Source organism: Moschus berezovskii, chromosome 11 (assembly GCF_049115385.1).
Source record: "Moschus berezovskii isolate FMDL1 chromosome 11, NW_MosBer_1.0, whole genome shotgun sequence".
Lineage (NCBI taxonomy): Eukaryota > Metazoa > Chordata > Mammalia > Artiodactyla > Moschidae > Moschus > Moschus berezovskii.
This window is the reverse complement of record NC_142470.1, coordinates 20,711,424-20,734,698: the sequence shown is the minus strand read 5'-3', so window position 1 is coordinate 20,734,698 and position 23,275 is coordinate 20,711,424. Positions and strand designations below refer to the sequence as shown.

General features: G+C 50.0%; 1 protein-coding gene across 6 annotated transcripts in view; it reads right to left on the bottom strand.

Moving 5' to 3' along the window:
* GREB1 (growth regulating estrogen receptor binding 1) overlaps positions 1-23,275 on the bottom strand; it is a 131,116-nt gene that overhangs the window by 5,177 nt on the left and 102,664 nt on the right. For 4 of the 6 annotated variants that reach the window (XM_088841193.1, XM_088841192.1, XM_055399923.2 and 1 more), the window contains exons 21-31: positions 22,752-22,841; positions 22,615-22,659; positions 19,949-20,556; positions 17,392-17,494; positions 12,949-13,107; positions 11,837-11,979; positions 8,268-8,429; positions 7,173-7,377; positions 4,549-4,723; positions 2,755-2,973; positions 1,003-1,138 (exon numbers count right to left, since the gene is read on the bottom strand). In XM_088841193.1, the coding sequence (XP_088697319.1) occupies positions 1,003-1,138; positions 2,755-2,973; positions 4,549-4,723; positions 7,173-7,377; positions 8,268-8,429; positions 11,837-11,979; positions 12,949-13,107; positions 17,392-17,494; positions 19,949-20,556; positions 22,615-22,659; positions 22,752-22,841 (2,045 nt within the window). The remainder of the gene's footprint in view (positions 1-1,002; positions 1,139-2,754; positions 2,974-4,548; positions 4,724-7,172; positions 7,378-8,267; positions 8,430-11,836; positions 11,980-12,948; positions 13,108-17,391; positions 17,495-19,948; positions 20,557-22,614; positions 22,660-22,751; positions 22,842-23,275) is intronic. The other 2 variants (XM_088841194.1, XM_088841195.1) reach the window with 2 other exon arrangements.

The following is a 23,275-nucleotide window of genomic DNA, read 5'->3' as shown; positions in this document are numbered from 1 at the left end:
ATGTGAGAACATATATGTCCACGGTGAAGCTCTCCATTAAGGAAAATTTGGCTTAACTAAAGTAGGACGTGTGAAAACTGACCACGGGATCAGTGACTGCAGACAATGACCACTCCATGCAGAGACCTGGCTGTCTTGTCTAGAAAAAAATAAGAGAACCCACGGACCCAATGTTCCCCCAGATCCCGAGATGTCAGCCTCTGGGAAGGGCCAGCCCTCCCCCTGACCTCCAGATCCCCTCTGTCTCCTGTCCAACCTCACTGGTCTTCCTGTTGACGGCCCAGCCCTCTGAGCCCACAGTCTCTCACTCCATCACCAACATATTTCCCAGACTGGAGTCAGACAGACTATGGACATACATAAGACTACTCAAGTCCTCTGATGGACACCTTTCAATGGGTTCTCCTACTTCTTCAGCTCATCTCTGCCACTCTCCTCCATGGATCAAAGGGACCTTTAAGGCAGGGGTGTGCCAGCGCCCTGTGGGTTCCTGGAGGTACAGATCACCGAGGACACGTCTCCCCCCACCTGGAGGCTGTCTCCAGGGCAGATGGCACACCCATCAAGCTAGCCTGTCAGTCCCATTCAGACAGTATTTAGCAGGCGCTGTACCAGGGACCCTAAGAAGAGCACGGAACCACATCTGACCCCCAAGGGTCAGCAGAAAAGCCGGACAAGGAAGCAGCAAAGACACTGATGGAGACGTGCTCGAGAAAGCACGCGGAGAGAGAACGTGGGGTGGGGGTGGGAGGTGAGGGCAAGGGCACACTGGAAGGCTGGTGGTGCACATGTGGCAGGGAGACGCACACACACACACACAGAGCCGGAGATGAGAAGGGAAGCTCGATGGAGTCTCCCTTCTCAGGGCTCCCAACAGGAAACCTTCACTAGCGCTTCCCAGCCGTCAAGCCCACCCCGCTGACTCAGAGGTGCCCGGGTGGCCTCCCCACCAGCTTTCCCACCATGGGCAGCAGCTCCCTCCCGGCACACGGCCGCACCCACCTTGGATGTGATATGGAAGGACCTGTGCCCACCCACCACGATCTGCTTCTTCATCACGCTGAAGCGGTTGAACCGGCAGAGCAGGAGGCCGGCGCTGTGCACCCGCAGGTTGAAGTCCACGTCGTCACACATGAACCTGGCGGGAACCAGAGGAGTGAGGCGGGGCGGCCTCCGGTTAGCTTGTGGTCACGTCCCACCAGACACCCCCGTATCGGGGGCTGGGAAGACGAGCAAGCTCGTTCCTGCCCCCAAAGACCTTCCCCTGGGAGGCACAGGAGGCAAAGCAAGAAGGAAACAAGCTGTGATGCCCCTGCACCAGGAAGGCAGGGTGTACTCAGGCTCTCACTACAGAAGCCCTGTCATGTGTGAACTGTGCATGCCACGCCAGGCACCCTGAAGGGGACTTAACAAACGTCACTTCATCTATCTGTTAAAAAGAAGACAACTGACCTCCCAGAGTAAATTTATTGCTTCCCTGTTGGCTCAGATGGTAAAGGGTCTGCCTGCAATGCGGGAGACTGGGATTCAATCCCTGGGTTGGGGAGATCTCCTGGAGAAGGAAATGGCAACCCATTCCAGTACTCTTGCCTGGAAAATCCCATGGACAGAGGAGCCTGGTAGGCTACAGTCCATGGGGTCACAAAGAGTCAGACACAACTGAGCTTGGCACCCCATGCCAGGTACCGTGAAGGGGACTTAACAAATGCCACTTCATCTATGTGTTAAAAAGAACACAACTGACCTCCCAGAGTAAATACATGAGCCACTGTTACAACTAAGAAAATCAAGACTCAGAGATGGCGAATCATTTGCCTAAATTTCAAAGCTGACAAACGGCAGAACCCACATTCCTAGCAGGTCAGTCTGCTCCAAAACAGACACTCCTCTGTGGGCACTCTCGGGGATGTGCCCACTCCCTGGCAGGTAGAGAGCTTGCTAACAGTGGAGACTAGATTCTTCTTGAGACATGAGCACTTCTGGGGCTAGATCCAGAGAGAGGGACACAAGGAAATTATCATTCCCTTCAGCGCTCAAGCTCCTAGAAAGTAATGTGTTCACAGAAGGAACCAGAAAAGCAAGAGAAACACTATCTAGAAGAACGGAAGTCATTAAATAAGGTACCGTGCGAACTGGTGAAGGAAGTTGAATGGTCTTATGCAAATCTCCCCTAAAATTATGCAACAAAAATACTAAAAAAAAGAAAAATCCATGAGGACTGAAAGCAAGGGGCCAGGCCAGTGCCATCCCTGCAGGGCAAGGAAGGAGCAAGGGTCCTCCAGGAGTAAGGCTGCCCCTTGCAGAGGGCCCTGGGACCGTGGGCTGAGCTGATGGACATGGTTGGACAAAGGGCCCTGGGACTGTAGGCTGAGCTGATGGACATGGTTGGGCAAAGGGCTCTGGGACTGTGGGCTGAACTGATAGCCATGGTTGCGGGGGGGGCCCTGGGATCGTGGGCTGAGCTGATGGACATGGTTGGGCAAAGGGTTCTGGGACTGTGGGCTGTACTGATAGCCACGGTTGGCGGGGGGCCCTGGGATCGTGGGCTAAGCTGATAGATGTGGTTGGACAAAGGGCCCTGGGACCATGGGCTGAGCTAATGGATGTGGTTGGGCAAAGGGCCCTGGGATTATGGGCTGAACTGATAGCCATGATTGGGCGGGGGGCCCTGGGATCGTGGGTTGATGGCCGTGGTCGGGCGGGGGGCGCTGGGATCGTGGGCTGAGCTGATAGCCGTGGTCGAGCGGGGCTCACCGGTTCTGGTTGTACTGCACGTTCTGGGTCAAGTCCACATTCAAGACGATGAAGTCATGCACGTGGCACCGGGAGAAGGGCTCGCGCACCTCGTGGCTCCCGGTCTTGCTGGACCACTTCCGCATGCCGATCAGGGCGTAGTGGGTGATGTTGGGGGATGCCTCGATGTGCTGCATGATGTACTTCAAGGACACGTTTCTCTCTGACCAGGAAAATTCTCTGCTCGAAGGAGGGAGACGGACATCCCCAGGTCGGCATGCAGACTGGGCCAGCCAGGCCGCTGCTTTCCCCTGAACATGCCGGGCGGGCTGCTGTGCCCAGAACCCATCACAGCCACCAGGCACTTCGAATTCATTATCACTGATCCTCGCAGCAATCCTGTGACATAGAACCATCATCCCCATTTCACAGATGAAGAAAAAGAGCCTCTGGCTGACTTGCTCAGTGTCACTCAGCAGAGCTCGACTGGAAGGGTGCTGTCTGTCTCCAGAGCCCACATTCTCTGGACCATGCCACACCACCTCGCGTTTCTGGTGGCAATTCCAAGAAGGTTGGGGGGAGGGGAGGAGGCCGTGTGTAAGCACCTCCCACCCCACCCTGATGGCAACTGAGGTCTGGGAAGACAGTGAGGGCCACCTGATGATCAGGGAGGGCAGCTGAAGGGAGGAACCCCGGGGCTGGTAGCCCAGGCAACAAAGTTCTGTGTGTGAGAGACCTAGTAAGTGGCTCAACTTCTCTGCATCTCGGCTTCCTTTTCCCCAGCCAAGGGGCTTCCACTAAGCGCCCTAAGGCCTCAGCCAGCTCTGACACACCAGGACTTGAACATTCTGCTTCAGAATGAAATTCAGAAAAGCAGAGGGAAAAAGCTTAGTTCTCTTCCTCATCGCTGTCCTTAGCCAAGCTCGCACCCTCAGAAAGGTGACAGTGAGAACACTGAAAGCGTGGCAGCTTGCTGTTGTCATGTCTGTGAGCTCTATCAGACCAAACACATTTTTTCCTGGAAGAACAGTGGTGAGGATGGAAGCTGTTACACTAGGACTTAGGACTCACTAACACAAAAGAGAAGAACTAATCGTCTCTCAAAAAAAAAAAAAAAAAACACAAGCCAAGCATTCAAGTTGTTTCTCAAATAAGCCAAAGATAAAGAAAAAGTTGAAATACTTGTGCCAAAAAACCACCCAGAGGTATCTGCCCAATGATGCTCAGATGCAGCTCTATCTACTGAGCCTTTTCTCCCTCGTGCCACTTCATCACCCCCCTCCAGGCACACAATTCATGGTTTATCTAATCCTTGTAACAAACCTCTAGGACAAGGGCAAGTGCCCCTTTGAAAGGTGCCCCAGAAAGAGTCGTTTCCCGAATGTCACACAGCAAATAAAAATACAGCTTCATATCAGGAGGAGGCTGGGGCGGGAGAAGGTTCTAGAAGGTGTGGGGGAGGGCACATCGGTGATGGTGACGATCCATTTCTTCATCAGGGAGTTTGTTAAGTGGCTGTGTTCTGTTTGTGAAAATACCTGCATATGTATGACACTTTCTTTTTCCTATATATTTTATACTGAATCTATGTTGCATTATTTTCTGTCTCTATTATGCCTCAGTAAAATGTTTTCAATTAAAAACTCAAAAGCTTGGCGGGTGAGCCCACCCCAGATAGGGTTCTGTTCACCGCACACCCCATCGTCTAACAGGAGGCGCCCTCTGGGGTCCTCAAAGGATGGACAAGAATCCCCCACTGGGCAGAGCGCCCGCTCCGTTGTCTTACTGGGGTGCCGTCGGGAAAGGGGCTCTCACCTGCTTCTCTCGCCACCACTGTCGACGTCCACCACGTTCCACATCACGCAGGAGTCATCAGAAATCACAATGAAAGGCCAGATGTCCTGGGGCTTGATCCCCAGCTCCTCCTGACGGTTCCGCTCCAGCTCCAGGTTGTGATAAGACAGTTCCTTGATCAGGAAGTGGGCGGCGCCTGAAATGAGCAGACACCCCGACTCGGGTCAGCCCAAGTGCCCACCCCCACCCAGGACAAAGCCCCGCTAAGAACGAGAATTGGATGAAAGCCCACCCAGGCCCCAGCCCTACCTGCTCTTATCTGCAGTCCTTATCCACTCACTACAGGCTGTTGACTTGGGAGAGGAAGTTCGAGGGCATTTGTGCACATATCTGTCTATTTATCTTTGCTTTAGCTGAGACCATGAGTAAACCAATAACTGAGCATTGAAGAAAAAAAGAATCATCAAAAAATCAAAATAGCTTTAAAAGCCAGAAAGCTGAAAGAGAAAGGTCTTTCGAGTCTATGCGGACAAAAACCATCTCTCACCATCTGCCTCTACAAGGATGAGGTCACCAGTGGCCACTGCAGACCTTCAACACACCCTGCAAGCAGTTCAGGGTGGAGGATGAGTCACTCAGTGCTCGAGGACAAAGCAGCAGAACAGGCCTCCAGATCGTGAGACATTTTTCAGGAGAAGATTTTATAAGCCCAGTTTCGTGCACTGTCTCCTATCTAAAAAAGCACTAAAACCCTTAACGGAGACATCTGCTGTCCGTGACCAGCACCATCCTTCTGGTGACCAGCAGCATCCCTCCGCTGATATGTGTGCCTGATGGCAGTTAACCCCCTTCAGCAAAATCACATATACACCGACCTCTCCCCTCATCTCTTGGGAGCAGTTCCTCGGAGCTATCTGAGAGGCTGTCTCCTAGGCTCTGGTCCTCATTTTGCCCCCGGTAAAACTTAACTCACAACGCTCTCATTGTGCTTTTTCTTTTCAGTCAACACCTAGAAGACTCTCCCAAGTCTCCATTCACAGAAATTTTATTGAGTAGGGTGTGTTTTAAAGGGTCTATCACCAAAGAATTCAAGTGACAGGTTATTCCAGAAAACCTGCAGTTAGTGAAATTAGAGTATAACACTGGAAAATTCTGAAAGAGATGGGAATACCAGACCACCTGACCTGCCTCTTGAGAAACCTGTGTGCAGGTCAGGAAGCAACAGTTAGAACTGGACATGGAACAACAGACTGGTTCCAAATAGGAAAAGGAGTACGTCAAGGCTGTATATCGTCACCCTGCTTATTTCACTTATATGCAGAGTACATCATGAGAAACACTGGGCTGGATAAAACACAAGCTGGAATCAAGATTGCTGGGAGAAATATCAATAACCTCAGATACGCAGATGATACCATCCTTATGGCAGAAAGTGAAGAGGAACTAAAGAGCCTCCTGATGAAAGTGAAAGAGGAGAGTGAAAAAGTTGGCATAAAGCTCAACATTCAGAAAACTAAGATCATGGCATCCGGTCCCATCACTTCATGGCAAATAGATGGGGAAATTGTGGAAACAGTGACAGGCTTTATTTTTCTGGGCTCCAAAATCACTGCAGATGATGACTGCAGCCATGAAATTAAAAGATGCTTACTCCTCGGAGGGAAAGTTATGACCAACCTAGACAGTATACTAAAAAGCAGAGACATTACTTTGTCAACAAAGGTCCATCTAGTCAAGGCTATGGTTTTTCCAGTAGTCATGTATGGATGTGAGAATTGGACTATAAAGAAAGTTGAGTGCCGAAAAATTGATGCTTTTGAACTGTGGTGTTGGAGAAGACTCTTGAGAGTCCCTTGGACTGCAAGGAGATCAAACCAGTCCATCCTAAAGGAGATCAGTCCTGAATATTCATCGGAAGGACTGATGATGAAGTTGAAACTCCAATACTTTGGCCACCTGATGCAAAGAGCTGACTCATTTGAAAAGACCCTGATTCTGGAAAAGACTGAAGACAGGAGGAGAAGGCGATAACAGAGGTTAAGATGGTTGGATGGCATCACCGACTCAATGGACATGAGTTTGAGTAGACTCCGGGAGTTGGTGATGGACAGAGAGGCCTGGTATGCTGCAGTCCATATGGTTGCAAAGAGTCGGACACAAATGAGCAACTAAACTGAACTGAGCTGATTAAGAACATTCAGGGGCTTCCCCAGTGGCTCAGTGGTAAAGAATCCACCTGCAATGCAGGAGATGTAGGAGACTCAGGTTCAACCCTTGGGTCAGGAAGATCCCCTGGAGGAGGGCATGGCGACCCACTCCAGTATGCATGCCTGGAAAATCCCATGGACAAAGGAACCTGAGGGCTACAGTCCATGGGGTCGCAAAGAGTAGGACTCGACTGAAGTCACTGAGCACGCACACACACAGGAACATTCAGAAGAGCACACACACAGCTTAGGTGGTGCAGTGGTTGACAGCAGTGATTATAGAATGAATGTAATTAATATGCACACACCTGTTGGAGGGGACTAAGCGGAAACAGGTGTTCGGTCTAGAAAAACATTTCTCAGTGGATTTCCTATGAAGTCAACGTGTCTTGAATTTAACTTTGCAACAAATTTGGAAAAAAAAAAAAAAAGGCCTACCAACTCCAGCGCTGTTGAAGATGCTGGGAAGGACCAGCATGATATGGTTGGGCCAGTATTTCTTGTAAATCGCCATCTCATACTCCTTGACAACCAGCACGTGCAGGTGGCTGGCACCGTCCATCGCGTGGTACAGGTTAAAGAGTCCGTGCTCGTGACGGCCAGTTGTGGGAGTGAACGTTGGGCTCTTTATGTATTCGTGACTCTGGAGAGCATGGGCACAGAGACGTCAAGCGTTTGTCAGCCTGGCCACGAGGACTGCCCTCCCTTCGAGATGTGACTCTGCAGCCTCCTCCATCAGAAGATGGTGCCTGTTTCTGCACGCCTTGCATCTGGCCTAGCCTTGGGACTTGATTTACGGATGAAATGCAGTGTGGCATGCCAGTTCCAAGCCTGGCCTCCAGAGGCATTCTGTCCTCTCTCAGAAACCCCCAACCCGGGGAGAAGCCCAGACTAGCCTGTTGGACAAGAAGAGGCCACAGAAGCAGACACGGGCATCCCACTGAGGCCACCACAGTCCAGCCCCACCGCCAACCTGGTAACTCATTCAAACACAAGGGATGGCAACCAGGATAACCACCCAGCAGAACCGAGCCCAAACTGCCAGTGCACAGACTACAAAGCGAAATAAATGTTTGTTTGAGAATGGTGTGTAAGGTGAGCAGAACTAATGGGCTTATATCAGTGACTCAAATCCGTGGCCCTCACCTATTGGTGCCTAATACACGTTGAGTGCACGTTATTCCTGTGTGACTGAAAGCCCTCACTTCTGAGCCATACAGCCTAGCTCCTTATTCACTCAGGCTGTGACTCTTCTACATAAACAACTGTGTTTTCTTTCACTCTTTTCTCAACAACCAAGCTAGGTCTTCTATTCCTTCTCGATTTCTCAAAGCACTTGCCACAAAGCTGTGCACTGAGCTGGTGCTCCTAACCAGTTCTGATGGGAACCATCTAGAAAACGGAGTACAGTAACTAATAAAGCCTCGGTCACCCTCTAATAAAGGACCACACTACCACTTCACAAAGGTTTTCACTGCTTGATAATAGCCCCTGGGTCCGCAAGGCTGAGCCCCAGGGCCGCAGGGCCAGTACCTTGTCTGTGACGAGGGGCAGTCGCATGCTCTCCAGCTGGCCTCCGGGTTGGCTGAAGACAAAGTGGTGCTCCTTGGACTTGGGGATGATGAAGTGGAGCTGGATTTCCTCTCCTAGCATGGAGTAAGAGAAGGCAAAGGCGTGCAGGGTGGACTCATAGAGCTGGGGTGCGAGGGGGAAAGGACAGAGCTTGTCATCAGAGTCCGGCCTGACCTCCCGGAAGAACCCAGGCCTGCTGCGGCCATGACCACACAGAGGCCACTGCCACCGCTGCCCCAGCTGATGCCAGTTCATAGCATGGACACCCAGGTCTCGCGAGTGTGTACCCGAGGCCACACCCGATTGGCCAGAGGCTCCCATCCTCGTGCTGACCCCTCGTTACCCAGGGGATGCCTCTGTAGCCGCCCAGCCCTTCTGGACTCTGGACTAGACCCAGAGGCATGCAGGGGCACCAAAGCCTTCGTGCTCCAGGTCACATTTTTTATTTCAACAAAGGTTATTTCACATTTTTAATTTCAACGAAGTTTATTTTCCCATCACAGCTAATCTGTGTAACAGCAGAAGACAATAACTCTGTAAACTTGTGCGTGTCCATCTCACACACTACATCCAGGCTCAGGAACCAATGAATAATCCTAGGTCCTCACTCCCCTGGTGGACATCCAGAGGTCTTGGGCTCACTCCCATCCCTAAGTCTAGCCTCACCTCCAGCCACTCTGTCTAAAGAGTCCTCCCATTACCCAGCCACTGTGCCCACGCTGCTCCTGGTACGACCTCCCAACCCGGCTAAGCCCAGGCCAGAGGTATGCCTCCTCCAGGCCTTGGCTCTGGCGTCCACAGCAGGGCCTTACCGAGCCCTCTCCCTTCAGCTGCCCCTGCAGATGCACAGCGAGTCTGTCCCATGCCCTCCCAGGAGCCACGGGAACCAGGGCAGGGCTGACACGGGCCAGGATGTGCTGGCTGTGACATCTGATGGACTGTGGCTCTGCTTTGAGAGCCAAGATGAGGGAGAAACAGAATCTGACCAGGGGAGGGAGCAAAGAGGGACATAACCGAGGAATTTCCTAAGACAGCCTCTCAGGGGAGCCTTGAGCAATGAGGAGAAAGAACCAAACGGCAGAGGCAGTGACCTGTCAGTAGGGAGTCAGCATGTGCCCCTGTGTCCTCAGGGGACCTGATTTCACAACCCTGCAAGTGTGGCCCCAGACCCGACCCGCCTACATAGAGGCTGGCCCCGGGGGCTGGAACTCAGACCTGCCCTCCCCTTCTTTCTCCTCCAGGCTCCGCCCTCTCATTCACTGCAGATCCTGAAGGGACCAGGCACTGAACCCTTCGAGTCTCTGCATTCTTTACATTTCAAGATCAAGAAAATGTTTTCACTTATATTTTTCTCTGCCTTGAAAGAAAAACTTCATCTCCAAGGAAAGAAATGTTAGGATTGCTTATCTGCAGCAAATAGAATTTCTGATCATTTTTAATCCTTTGAAAAACCACTCATATGTATTTTTTAATTTTGTCTAGAGTACAATTGCATCATTTGAAAAAAATCTGTGCTGAGAGGAGACAGGTGCTACTTCAGTAGCAGCTAAGCTCAAGGCCAGGCAGATTTGGGAAAATTAAAGCTACCATCTGCTGTTTCCCTCTGCAAAGGGGACAGACAGAGGAAGCTGGCACCCCTGTCACCTTCAGGCCTTTCTGGGGCAGCTATGGACTGGCAGAGCTGTCCTGCACCCCTGGGTGCTGCACAGCTATCTGTTTCCCATCAGCTCCAGCTGCCCCTGACTCCTCTTTCCTTGCTTGCATCTGAAATGAAAAGAAATTCTAAGTGTAAAATCCTACCCTCCATCTGTTTCTAGATAACCAGCCCACAGGCCCCCACAAACCTCCACAAGGCTCTGCATAGTCATTCAGTTTTGTCCAACTCTTTGCGACCCCATGGACTGCAGTTCACCAGGCTCCTCTGTCCATGGGGATTCTTCAGGCAAGAATACTGGAGTGGGTTGCCATGCCCTTCTCCAGGGGATCTTCCCAACCCAGAGATCGAACCCAGGTCTCCCATACTTCAGGCAGATTCTTTTACTGTCTGAGCCACCAGGGAAGCCCAAAAATACTGGAGTGGGTAGCCTTTCCCTTCTCCAGTGGATCTTCCTGACCCAGGAATCGAACCGGGGTCTCCTGAATTGCAGGCAAATTCTTTACCAGCTGAACTACCAGGGAAGCCCCTTCACAGACTAGTAAGAGACTATTCAAAACTGATGGATGTTAATTAACTGAGCTTACTGTGACAATCATTTAGCAATATATGCATATATCAAATCATGTTGTCTACATTAAACTTACACAATGTTATCTGTCAATTATACCTCAAAAAACTGGAAAAATTGTTAATTTTCTTATCAAGTGTTCATCGACTGAAAAAATAAATTTAAAAAATAGAAAAAAAGATAAAAAGAAGGACATACTCCCTCCCAAGGTAGCTTTGCCCCCATCAGGCCTCAGCTAAGAGTTCTCACTGCAAAGGCCCCATTCCTCCCCACAGCATGGATGACTCTGGTCTGTCTGTGCCAACCCACCTAGCTTCCTGTCCTGGGACCAGCCTTCACTCTAAGCTCCATCAACACCCACTAAAGTCACTTCTGATCCCCCTAGACACCCCTGGTCTCCCTGCTATTGCATTTGCCATTCGCTCCTTCCCCCCCGCTTCTGCCCACCTTGGCTCCTTGGCAAACTCTTACTGATCCTTCAGAACCTTCTCCCCTGCTCCCTGCCCAGTATCATATCTTCATTTATTAAATGGGGATAATGCTATAGCCTTGTGGGGTTTTAATGAGAATTAAAGAAGAAACTCAACAGCATGGTTTCCTAACCAAGTGCCCCTTGAATGAATGGGTCACAGGTGTTGCCTGAACATAAACTGCTTCAACCAGAGCCCTGGGAGCAGTCTTATCCATCTACCCAGGGTCCAGGGCAAATATCATTTTCTATTACATAAAAAATTGGGAAGTACTGGTATATAAAAAGTGCCGAGTACATAGCCCAGTGCATAGTAAATGCTCAGTAAATGCAAATTTCTCTCTTAAACCTCATAATGTCTACACGTCAACCATATCGCTTTCCTGCCAGCTTTAGCCTGCTCCGAAGTTTTGTTTATGTGTACCTGTCCATCCCTAGACTGGGAGCCTCAAGTCTGGGGTTTCCTTCACCTCTGAGTCTGTGTCCAGTACATAACAAGCACTAAGGAAGTGTCTGCTGCACTGAACTAACCAGATATTGCTCAGATGTAAAGAAAAGTAAGACACTGACAGCCGGTTAACTCTGCCACTAACACACGTGTCACCCCTGGGGAGTCACTGTTCGGTAGCGTGAATAATAATTTCAGAGATGCTTGAAGGGAATGGAGGATTCAGGACGAAAGGGCTTCTTCCAGAACTTTCTACCTCCTGACTCCAGGATGCAAACATAACGAGAAGAAGGAAACCGAGGTGCTAGCCGAGGTGGAACACGTAGCCGAGAACCGTGGCAGCGCCCGCTGGCGTCTGCGCGCGAGGCTCCTGGGGGCTCCGTCCTACCTGGCGGCGGGGGTGGAAGCCCAGGTACTGGTGGCACTGTTCGCAGTGATGGTACGTGTTGTACGCTGCGAACTTGGACAGCCGCATCCTCGCTGTCCGGCGTCGCATGCACGGGTCCTCCGGCTTCCGGTGCGTCCCTCTGTCTGCACGAAATCCCAGCATTAAAGAGCGCGGGAGGCCCAACTAATGCTCTCTCCTCCCGCTCCGTTGGCAACGAGACACTGCAACAGGGTTTCCTGGGATCGCCTCCCACATGTCAGCCCCAAGCCAACGCCACTGGCCAGAAAGGACAGAGTCTTGGTGGGATCAACTAGACACGACATTCACATGGCGTCACACTCATCCTGCTACGGATGTTTTATAAACCTATTCAAGGATTCGGTCTGTGACAATGTAAATCGATCTCTGACTTAAGATGCAAACGCTCCAAAGCACACGATCACCTCTAGGATTTCAAACGACTTAGCAACATTAAGATTTTAACACTCAACCTCCATTTGGAAAGGTCCAAGTGAGGCGTGAAGGAGGCTTCAGTGAACCGCCTCTGCTCTGCTCTGAGCTCAATGAAGATAAAATGATGGAATCGACAAAGAGACCAGTATCTTCCCTTCACACTGCATTCACTGAACTTTCCCGGTCAGTGCTTATAATCTCACTGGCCACTCACATCCAACGTTTGTCACCAGTGACCCTGAAACCTGGCAGGGTCATAATACTGTGAAAATTAGTGGTCCCTGAAGAAGGAGCGAGAAAATGAGAGACCGAGGGCAGGATGGGAAATAGATGCATTTTGTTGTAACAATCCAAATTCATAGAAAAACATATATCTTTTTCTTCTATTAACAAGAATCTTCAAAGTATTCCAATCATGAAAAGCTATCAACAGCATCCTCACGTTTTTTCTGCACTAATGGAGCAGTGAGTCTTCCCTCGTGGGGTCGAAGAGCATTTCCTGTCCAGAGAGGTGGTGACCTCACTGCCCTAACAGGCATCGCCAGTTCACTCATCACCATCAGATATGTTCATCACTAGCAAGATTTAGCCCATCCCTTTAAGAAGCTATTCCCACATACTCTGGAAGAAGGTGGAAGCAAGAGTTTGACAAATCTGACCTTCGCTCTTTATGCTCTGATGGTGTGAGCAGATCAGACTGGCGTCCTCATACTTCGGGTCATGAATAATATAGTCAAAAGGCAACTTCTTGAACAGCTCCAGGTCCGGCCAGGGGTCACTGAGCTGGAGGTAATGCCAATCTGAATCTTCTCTGAGGTCTACAGGATCGGAAGAAATACAGACATGTGACAAAATGGGATATGAGAAGGATTTATTTCAAATGTGCACAAGGGTGATGGTTGGAGTGGAACTGATGCTGAGTCTACAAGTTCCCATGGGATCGCAAACACCCAGGGACACATTCCATGTTCAGGATTCTTCTAATTCAGCAAGAACGTGCATTCAGATCTATCTCTATCCAGAGGAAGAGCCTTATGCTGGGTTTCCCATGGGATGGGCTTGCTCTTCTGATTTCCACTAACTTCCACTCCTGCCAATACACGTAACCCTGTGCTCTGTGCTTTTCCCTGGCCCTGTCCCTCAAATACACCAAACTGATTGCCAGCAGAAACTGATGCAGTTCTTTCTCTTGCTCTTATATCTAAATGCGACCCAGCCAGTAAGGCCCAACTCCTATCACTACACCTCTAGGAAAACACTTATAAATGCTCAGATCCACTGGCTTCCCCTTTCTGAATGCCAACACTACTCCTGGCTCAATCCATGTTTTCACATTTGCCATGTATCATTGTACATTATAATCAGTGTGGTCTACAGTGCTCATTAAATGCTTGTTAACAAAAAGGTAAAAAATTCTAGTTGGTCCAACCCCAAATTATGAAATACATTTATTTTATGTATATGATATTTTATACATATGATACTGAAAGTGGTGCACTCAATATACCAGCAAATGGAAAACTCAGCAGTGGCCACAGGACTGGAAAAGGTCAGTTTTCATTCCAATCCCAAAGAAAGGCAATGCCAAAGAATGCTTAAACTACTGCACAATTGCACTCATCTCACACACTAGTAAAGTAATGCTCAAAATTCTCCAAGCCAGGCTTCAGCAATATGTGAACCGTGAACTTCCAGATGTTCAAGCAGGTTTTAGAAAAGGCAGAGGCACCAGAGATCAAATTGCCAACATCTGCTGGATCATGGAGAAAGCAAGAGAGTTCCCGAAAAACATCTATTTCTGCTTTATTGACTATGCCAAAGCCTTTGACTGTGTGGATCACAATAAAATGTGGAAAATTCTGAAAGAGATGGGAATACCAGACCACCTGACCTGCCTCTTGAGAAACCTGTATGCAGGTCAGGAAGCAATAGTTAGAACTGGGCATGGAACAACAGACTGGTTCCAAATAGGAAAAGGAGTATGTCAAGGCTGTATATTGTCACCCTGCTTACTTAACTTATATGCAGAGTACATCATGAGGAACACTGGGCTGGAAGAAGCACAAGCTGGAATCAAGATTGCTGGGAGAAATATCAATAACTTCAGATATGCAGATGACACCACCCTTAGGGCAGAAAGTGAAGAAGAGCTAAAGAGCCTCTTGATGAAAGTGAAAGAGGAGAGTGAAAAAGTTGGCTTAAAGCTCAACATTCAGAAAACTAAGATCATGGCATCTGGTCCTGTCACTTCATGGCAAATAGATGGGGAAACAGTGGAAACAGTGGCTGACTTTATTTTGGGGGGCTTGAAAATCACTGCAAATGGTGACTGCAGCCGTGAAATTAAAAGATGCTTACTCCTTGGAAGGAAAGTTATGACCAACCTAGACAGCAAATTAAAAAGCAGAGACATTACTTTGTCAACAAAGGTCCGTCTAGTCAAGGCTATGGTTTTTCCAGTAGTCATGTATGGATGTGAGAGTTGGACTATAAAGAAAGCTGAGCACCAAGGAATTGATGCTTTTGAACTGTGGTGTTGGAGAAGATTCTTGAGAGTCCCTTGGACTGAAAGGAGATCCAACCAGTCCGTCCTAAAGGAGCTGGGTCCTGGGTCTTCATTGGAAGGACTGATGTTGAAGTTGAAACTCCAATACTTTGGCCACCTGATGCGAAGAGCTGACTCATCTGAAAAGACCCTGATGCTGGGAAAGATTGGGGGCAGGAGGAGAAGAGGGCAACAGAGGATAGGATGGTTGGATGGCATCACCGACTCAATGGACATGAGTTTGGGTAAACTCCAGGAGATGGTGATGGACAGGGAGGCCTAGCGTGCTGCGGTTCACGGGGTCACAAAGAGTCAGACACGACCGAGCGACTGAACTGAACTGATATGTAACACTATGTCAATATAGCTATATGTGTCCTAATATATATATATATCCTAAATGTCCATGAGCGGAGAAGGCAATGGCAAGCCACTCCAGTACTCTTGCCTGGAAAATCCCATGGATTTTGGGTTGCAGTCCGTGGGGTCGCTAAGGGTAGGACATGACTGAGCAACTTCACTTTCACTTTTCACTTTCACACATTGGAGAAGGAAATGGCAACCCACTCCAGTGTTCTTGCCTGGAGAATCCCAGGGACGGGGCAGCCTGGTGGGCTTCCGTCTATGGGGTCACACAGAGTCAGGCACGACTGAAGTGACTTAGCAGCAGCAGCAAATGTCCATGAGAAAGAGGAAAGAAAGAAGAGGGAGAGGAATGCTTATTTTGTATTTAATAGATGCTCAGTGCTTCACATGTGTCCAAAGTGTGAAGTCACTCAGTCGTGTCCGACTCTTTGCGACCCCGTGGACTGTAGCCTACCAGGCTCCTCCATCCATGGGATTCTCCAGGCAAGAATACTGGAGTAGGTTGCCATTTCTTTCTCCAGGGGATCTTCCCGACCCAGGGATTGAACTCAGGTCTCCCGCATTGTGGGCAGATGCTTTAACCTCTGAGCGGCCAGGAAAGCCCTTCATACGTGTAACATCATTTAATCTTCACAACATCCTGTAAAAGGAGAATTATGCACATTTTGCCAAAGAGAAACCCAAAGCAATAGGAGAATATTTGAGAAAATAAGGCTGTGAAGTTTAGCACACTTCAGGCAAATCCTCTTTATCATTGGTATACCCAACAAAACATGAGACAGAAGCTCAGCAGACCCACTGACTTTCATCTGCAATATGGTTCCAAACTGTGGGGGAAACAGTGGAAAACTCAGAGGGCAGATGAGTGTAGATACGGTTCCTTTCTCCTTCAAAGGAAAGATTAAGGGCTAGACGGGCTTCCTGGGTTCTAAATTTTCTCCCAGTCAAAACTCAAACCTAGTTAAGAGTATGTAAAGAAGTTCTGTGTGTGCAAAGGGCAGGACTTCCTTCTTTGTCAAGGCTGACTACATTGCATGTATATACCCCTTCTTTATCCACTCAACTGCTGACGGGCGTTTATCCATCAATGGACACCATACAGTTGTTGCTGCATTTTGGTTATTGTGAATGATGCTGCAAGGTCACTAAGCGAGGTGACTGTGGTGATTATTCCACAATGTGCATCAAATCATCCCGTTGTGCACCTTAAACATACACAGCAGAAGTCCTCTCAGATGCCAGTGCAGCCTCCTGGGGCCCCTTCTCTATCATACGGGCTCCTTACACAAATCTTCATTCCCAACAGATTCATTCAGTAGACTGTTTGAGAGCCACTGGCAGTGCTAGAAGAGGAAATGGAGGAGGTGCTCTACCTGAGCATGAAACATGTTCAAAGACAGTCTTCCCTTAATCAGGATAAACTCCGCTCTGGAAATGAGGAGAAAAGCCTATTCCCCACATATCACGTCTTTTTCATTTTCCCCCAAGATGTTGACTTATGTGCTCAGTGGTCTGAAAGGGAATTCTCATCTGATGGACAATTCCACTTTCTAGAGGCAGCATGCACGCATGCTCAGTCACTTCAGTCGTGTCCAGCTCTGAGACCCCATGAATTGTAGTCCACCAGGCTCCTCTGTCCATAGGATTCTCCAGGCAAGAATACCGGAGTGTGTTGCCACTTCCTATTCCAGGGGATCTTTCCAACCCAGAGATTGAACCTGTGTCTCCAGCACTGGCAGGTGGATTCTTGACTCACTGAGCAATCTGGGAAACTCCCTAAAGGCAGCAACCAAATCTAATATGGTTCTAGTTGTGTTACCCCTGAGTTGGCTCCTGAACATGTTACTTAGCAGAAAAATGGATTAACAATATCTGTCTCTCAGTGTGGTAGAGGAAGTGAATGTGGTAATTTATGTAACGTATCTGGCACAGTGGTTGACATTTGGATGGTACTCAGTAAAGAGCGGTTATTTTTAGTATCGTAATTTTATCTTCCCCAAGGCCTCCCAGGCTCTACTCTAGGACTGAGCAAAAGGACTACAAGGGAAAGATACAAGCCATCCAAAGCCCTTGGGAGGAGTCAGATCATTAACCTGAGAATTCCGTCTTGAAAGTAAAAGACACCAGCAATGTCACTTGAGAAAGTAATGAAGATCATGCCAAGCCCCAGGGTCAGCAACAGGGAACTCACTGATGTTGATCTCTTCCTCATCGTAAACATCCACTTCTGTCAGCCGAATGAGCATTCTGGACAAAATGCTGAGGAACTGCAGGTAGGCACCCGTCTTCCCGATCTGCAGGGACAGCGAAGCGGGGGCCGACCATCAGCACGTCCATGCCTAGTGCAGGCGCTGGCTGAGCACCTGACTTGCCTCCACTCATCCACCAACCTTAACCATCTCGCCCAATTAAAATGAGGGCTGCTGCTAAGTCACTTCAGTCATTTCTGACTCTGTGTGACCCCATAGATGGAAGCCCACCAGGCTCCCCCATAAAATGAGAGCTGGGGGGATGCAAAGACCTTTGAGGGAAAATGTGGCCTGAAGAAACATGGCACAGGCAGACAGATGAACTCCCATGGGCAGGAGACCCACCGGCTTCTCAATCATTGCAAATGTCTTTCCAGATTTTAATTGGCCACGCTGTTTAAACTAGGACTCCATCACAAGCTGAACAAAATGTTGCTTCAGAAAAAAAAAAAAAAAATGAACTGACGTTTTAATAATGCCTTACAAGTCTTGCTCAATTGCAAATTGTGATCTTATATTAATGGATGTACCTGTAGCGGGATAACAACATTCACTGTGGGAGCTGTGAAATTCTGGCATCACATCTCTCTCCTCCTAAGCTCAGGACTTCCTTCTCTTCTTGTATTAATGGGTCCCCACCCCTGTCAAGCCAGCACTAGCCAGTATACTACTGGTCTTAGAGCACTGACGTCACCTCTGGCTACAAGGGGACCTGGGGGCTAGCCTCCTCTCCCACCCACCTTGGGCATCCTCAGAATGTCCTCTCCAGGTTCTCAGCTTAATGCCTGTTTCATAGGAAGGATTCAACAGATGCTGATGAATGGAAATAACTAACTTACAAAATGCAAATATGAAATACAACCAGGGGGAGCTTTAGAGAAAATATTTGCAACGTGTATAATTCACAAAGGATTAAAATTTATACTCTAAAAGGACAAAGCAAAAGAAAAAAAGTCAAATGACTAAAGGAAAAATAAATAAGAGAAACAAAACCAGAAAGTCATTGTAAAAGAAATACCAGTGACCAATAAAGGTATTAAAATATATTCACCTTTATTAATAAAACTATGATATACAAAATAATTTTCCCCTATCAAAAATGCAAAAATTTTGAAGACTGATAACATTCAGTAAGATAGGGTATGAAAAAACCAGGATTCCTTTATAAAAAATATTTTATTTTCCCTTTTTAAAAAATTACACAAAGTACTATATGTGTCTCTAAAAGTGCAAGAAATACAGATCAATAAAAAAAGTAGTGAAGTCGCTCAGTCATGTCTGACTCTTTGCGACCTTATGGACTGTAGCCTGCCAGGTTCCTTCATCCATGGGATTTTCCAGGCAAGAATACTGGAGTGGGTTGCCATTACTTCTCCAATATGACTCTATGTATAGATTATTCTGCAACTTGATCTTTATCTTAAAGAACTTTCAGTGTCAGTATATAAAGATCTAGCTCAAATTTTCTGTGGCTGAAGTGCATGATACCCCTGTGCTCAAGTATATTCAATCAAGCTTGACCAACAGAACTCAAGGTGCTTCCAGTTTATTTAACTACTATAAATTACTAATACAAAACTGAGCACTTTTATACATATTTTTGTGGGTCTGTGTTTCTTGCAATGGGTACCTGACGAAGGAAGGAACATGCGAGTGAAAAGGAAACATGTCTTGAACAGGGACAGTGATGATGATGGGGATAATCACAGTGCTTTCTAGGGGTCACACAGACATGTTCCAGGTGCCCTACCATTACTCTCTTGTCTAAAGCGCCTGTTCTGGTGACACAGCTATTAGCTTCCTCCTTCTCAGATGAGGACCCTGAGGCAAAGAGAGAGCTGGAACTGGCCCAGGGAAGCAGGTGATGCTTTAGTTTGAATCCAGCCCCAGGCAGTTCCCTGCAGGGCCCACCCTTCACCCCAGCTTTGTGTGGCTGAGCCCCGCTCCCAAGACCCCTTACAAACCTCATGCATCCTCCTCACCATCACAGGCTCGCAACCCCTGACATTCACACCCAGGTTCCTGCCATGATGACAGGTGAAACTGTCTTTCGTTGTCAGAAAAATACAATGAGCTGGGGGATGGAGACAGGCCTCCTGCCTCCCTGTTCTGTTTCACCAAAATCTTGCAGGACAGAAGCAGCGGTCAGCTTCCACTGTCAGAGTGAGAGGGAACCGCCCTGACTGGCTGCGAGAACCAAATGGAGTAATGTGGGAAAGGCAGAACCATAATCTGAAAGAGCAAGAAGGACCCACAGAGAACCCCTCCGGCCCCACATCACTCAAAGGAGGAAACGGGTCAGAGGACGGAGGACACCCCGCCGTGGGCAGTAGGTGGATCCCTCTACCCGCCCCCTTAGGGCCACGAGAGATGCCACCTGGGGGACGGGCAACGCGAATAAGGGATGCTCTGGGATGCTCTCAGCCCCAAACCAGCCTGTGGGTGTGCACACAAGCCCCCCCACCCCCGCGGGGCCCAGGCGCACGGGGCAGCACCCACCTGGGGGGGCCCGCTGAGCAGGAGCCGGCGCGGGTGGAAGCCGTCCACGCGGCCCTCGGCGCGGTTGCCGTAGTCCATGTGGCCGGGCCGGGGCACCGTCCACTGGCGGTAGTAGAGCGACTGCTCAGTGGATGTCATGGTCTTGCTCAGCAGGGGCCGGAAGGAGCTGGCCCACATGACCGAGTGCGAGGGCAGCAGTGAGGCGGCTTTGGGCAGGCCGCTGCCGTCTGTGGACGTGACCATGTCGTACACCAGCTTGGGCAGGAAGACCACGGGCGGCTGCCGGCAGGCCTTAGTCATGGAGCACTGGGAGGCCTGCAGGACGAGCGGGCCGGCGGCGGGCAGCGCCGGTGAGGAGGCCGAGCCCAAGGAAGATGCCGACGGGGCCAACACCTGGACGCCCCGCTGGCCACTCTTGAGGCCGGGATCCGGCTGTGGGGTCAGCCCCGGGCTGTGCCTGCTGATGACCAACGGCGGCCCCCCTGCTGCCCGGGGCCTCTGTCTCTCTCCGGGGGCCCTGGCCTCCTCCGAGGGCCCGCAGGGCGGTGGGGACCGGGCCTGCTCCCCCTGTGAGGGTCCAGCTGAGGACTCGCCGCATGGCGCCGAGCCTGCAGAGAGACACCCGTCAGTCAGGGCTCGGATCCACCCCGCCAGCTCCTGCTTCTGCAGCACTGAATCCCTTTACCCGCAATGATGGGAATTTCCATCAAGGCAATTCCCCTTCTGGTTAAATATGGACTTTCTGTCCTTCTGACAAAGCCCAGAGGTGCTGAGGGAAGAGAGCCAGCACCACTCCCCTGGCCCCACATGCCCCTCCAAACCTCTGCACCCTCAGCCCCATCTATCCCAGACCCTCACCGGCAGCACTCAGCCCACCTCCTGCTCTGGTGCAGGTGGGTCCCAGAGCTCAGATCTCCCCTCTGCACAACAGAGCAGTGCTTCCAGTTCAGCAAAACTCACAGGACTGAAAAGGCTTGACTCTTTAGCTTCCAGAAGAATTCAAGAGAGAAAATGCACCCACAGCAGCTACCCAAACACAGCATTTATTTTGCCCTCCCCCACCAGTGGACCACATTGCAAGCCAAGGTGAGTGTGGGTTCCTGGCACCCAGGAGCGGCACCCTGGTCCAGCTTTTATATCACCCTGTGCATGCTAATTCGCGTCAGTCACATCCAGCTCTTTGTGATCCTATGGACCACAGCCCACCAGGCTCCTCTGTCCATGGGATTCTCCAGGCAAGAATACTGGAGTGGGTTGCCATGCCCTCCTCCAGGGGATCTTCCTGACCCAGGGACTGAACCCTTGTCTCTTGTCTCCTGCATTGGCAGGTAGGTTCCTTACCACGAGCAACACTATCATCCTGGACCTCCTGCAAGGTGGGGTTTTCCCCATCTCTGAAATGTGGGGGTTGTACCCAAGGCCACAAGAAGCATCTCATTGGAGACTCCCTAAGGTCTCAGGGTCCTCTGAGGAATTCTGAGAAAGTCCCCTCACAGGAATGGGGAGGCTGGCCGGCAGCCTGGATATTCTAACTCTGCCTGACAACACTGCACAGAACAGCAAGTCCCAGAACCTTCTAGAAAGCTGTCAGCCCAGGATCAGGGAAGAACAAAGCACCACACCTCTCTATTCTAATGGCCTGGAGCATCCACTCCTCAGGTTGCCCTGGTGCCCTGGATCCCTCTGTTGTTTGGGGCAAAAGGATAAGAAAAAGCTATAGCATTTGGCTTTTCTGACTGACTCAAGCCTATACACCAGACCTTCCTTCCATCACAGAGTCCACGCTCCTGTTGGGAGGCCTCTTTGGACTCCTTCTTGCACATCTGTAAGGGAGACCCTCACTGTCTGATCCACTGTCATCCATGAGCTGGTGAGGAGGCGGAAGAAAAGAAATCAAAGACCGCAGGCCGAACACCCTGGTGTGCTCTGACCTCTGCAGCCACGCCATGATCCTAAGCTGTCGCCCCAGGACCACTCACTGCACCCAAGCACCACACACGCCTTCACGCCCTAGGACCTCTCTACCTTCAAGGCCCAAAGGCCAGCTGCTTTCTGAAACCTGCAGGGACCGCCCCCTACCCCTAAATCTGCCCCACTTGGGACAAACTTCTTCCTATACATAAGCATAACATCTCATAGTGGGAATGTGTGTGCAGAAAAAACACAGCAGCCCCTACTGCAACACAGCCTGGTCCCAAAGAACCATGAATTCCTTGCGAGCAGGTGTGTATCTAATGGGTCCCTCAGTGCCCCAAGCCAGGTAGAGAGTAGGTTCTCCATAAACGCTTGTGGTGGGAGGACATGTGATCTGTCTCACGTGTGCTGCCCCGGGTCTGCTCCCCTGAGGCCGAGGTGGCCCCCAGGACCCACATTCCCCACTCTTCTGCCTAAGTGCGGTCGGCTCCAGGGGTCAATGGACACTTGGTAAGTTTTGCTGCTTCTCCCCCAGTGAAGCCTTGTGTCCGCTTCTCGACCCTCAGACTTGACAGCAACACTCACCCAGCTACTTGCCCCGATTCCCCAAACCAACAGCTGCCTGCAAAGCACCAAGGGGTGGCCCTCTGACACCACCCAGCACAGGCCTCCTCCCGAGACAAAAGCCACCACAGCCCAAACCCCTCATAATCCCAGAATCACCCCCAACCCCAGTCCAGAAAGACACGTACTCTCTAGAAAGGCCAGTTCTTCACAGATCCCTTCTCTTTCCAGTTCTAGTTGAAAATAAAGAATCTCTTTTCAGTCTCTGAAGTCTCAGAAAACCAAAACGGTCCAACCATGGGATCTTCATCCCCTGGAGACTTACTGGATGCCTTAGAGGAGAGGGATGAAGACGCGGAGTCGTGGGAGCGGGATCGTTCTCTCTTCACGGGGCTCCGCTTCTCTGATGTGGATCCTGTTTCAAAACACACACACTGAAGAGGCCTAGTAATCGTTGTACTGTCTGTTCCCCTAGCACTTGAGTTTATAAAGTGCATTCACATATAGCATCTCTCATCCAACCGTCCCTCCATCCACCCATCTGTCCATCCATCCTTATATCCATCCATCCCTTCACCCACCCACCCATCCATCCATCCATCCATCCTTACATCCATCCATCCCTTCACCCACCCATCCATCCATTCCATCCATCCCTTCACCCACCCACCCATCCATCCATCCATCCATTCATTCCTCCATCCACCCATTGGTCCATCCATCCATTCCTTCATCCACCCAACCATCCATCCCTCCATCTGTCCACCCATCCATTCATCTATCCATCCACCCATCCATCCATTCCTTGACACACCCATCCATCCATCCATCCACCCATCCATCCAGTCA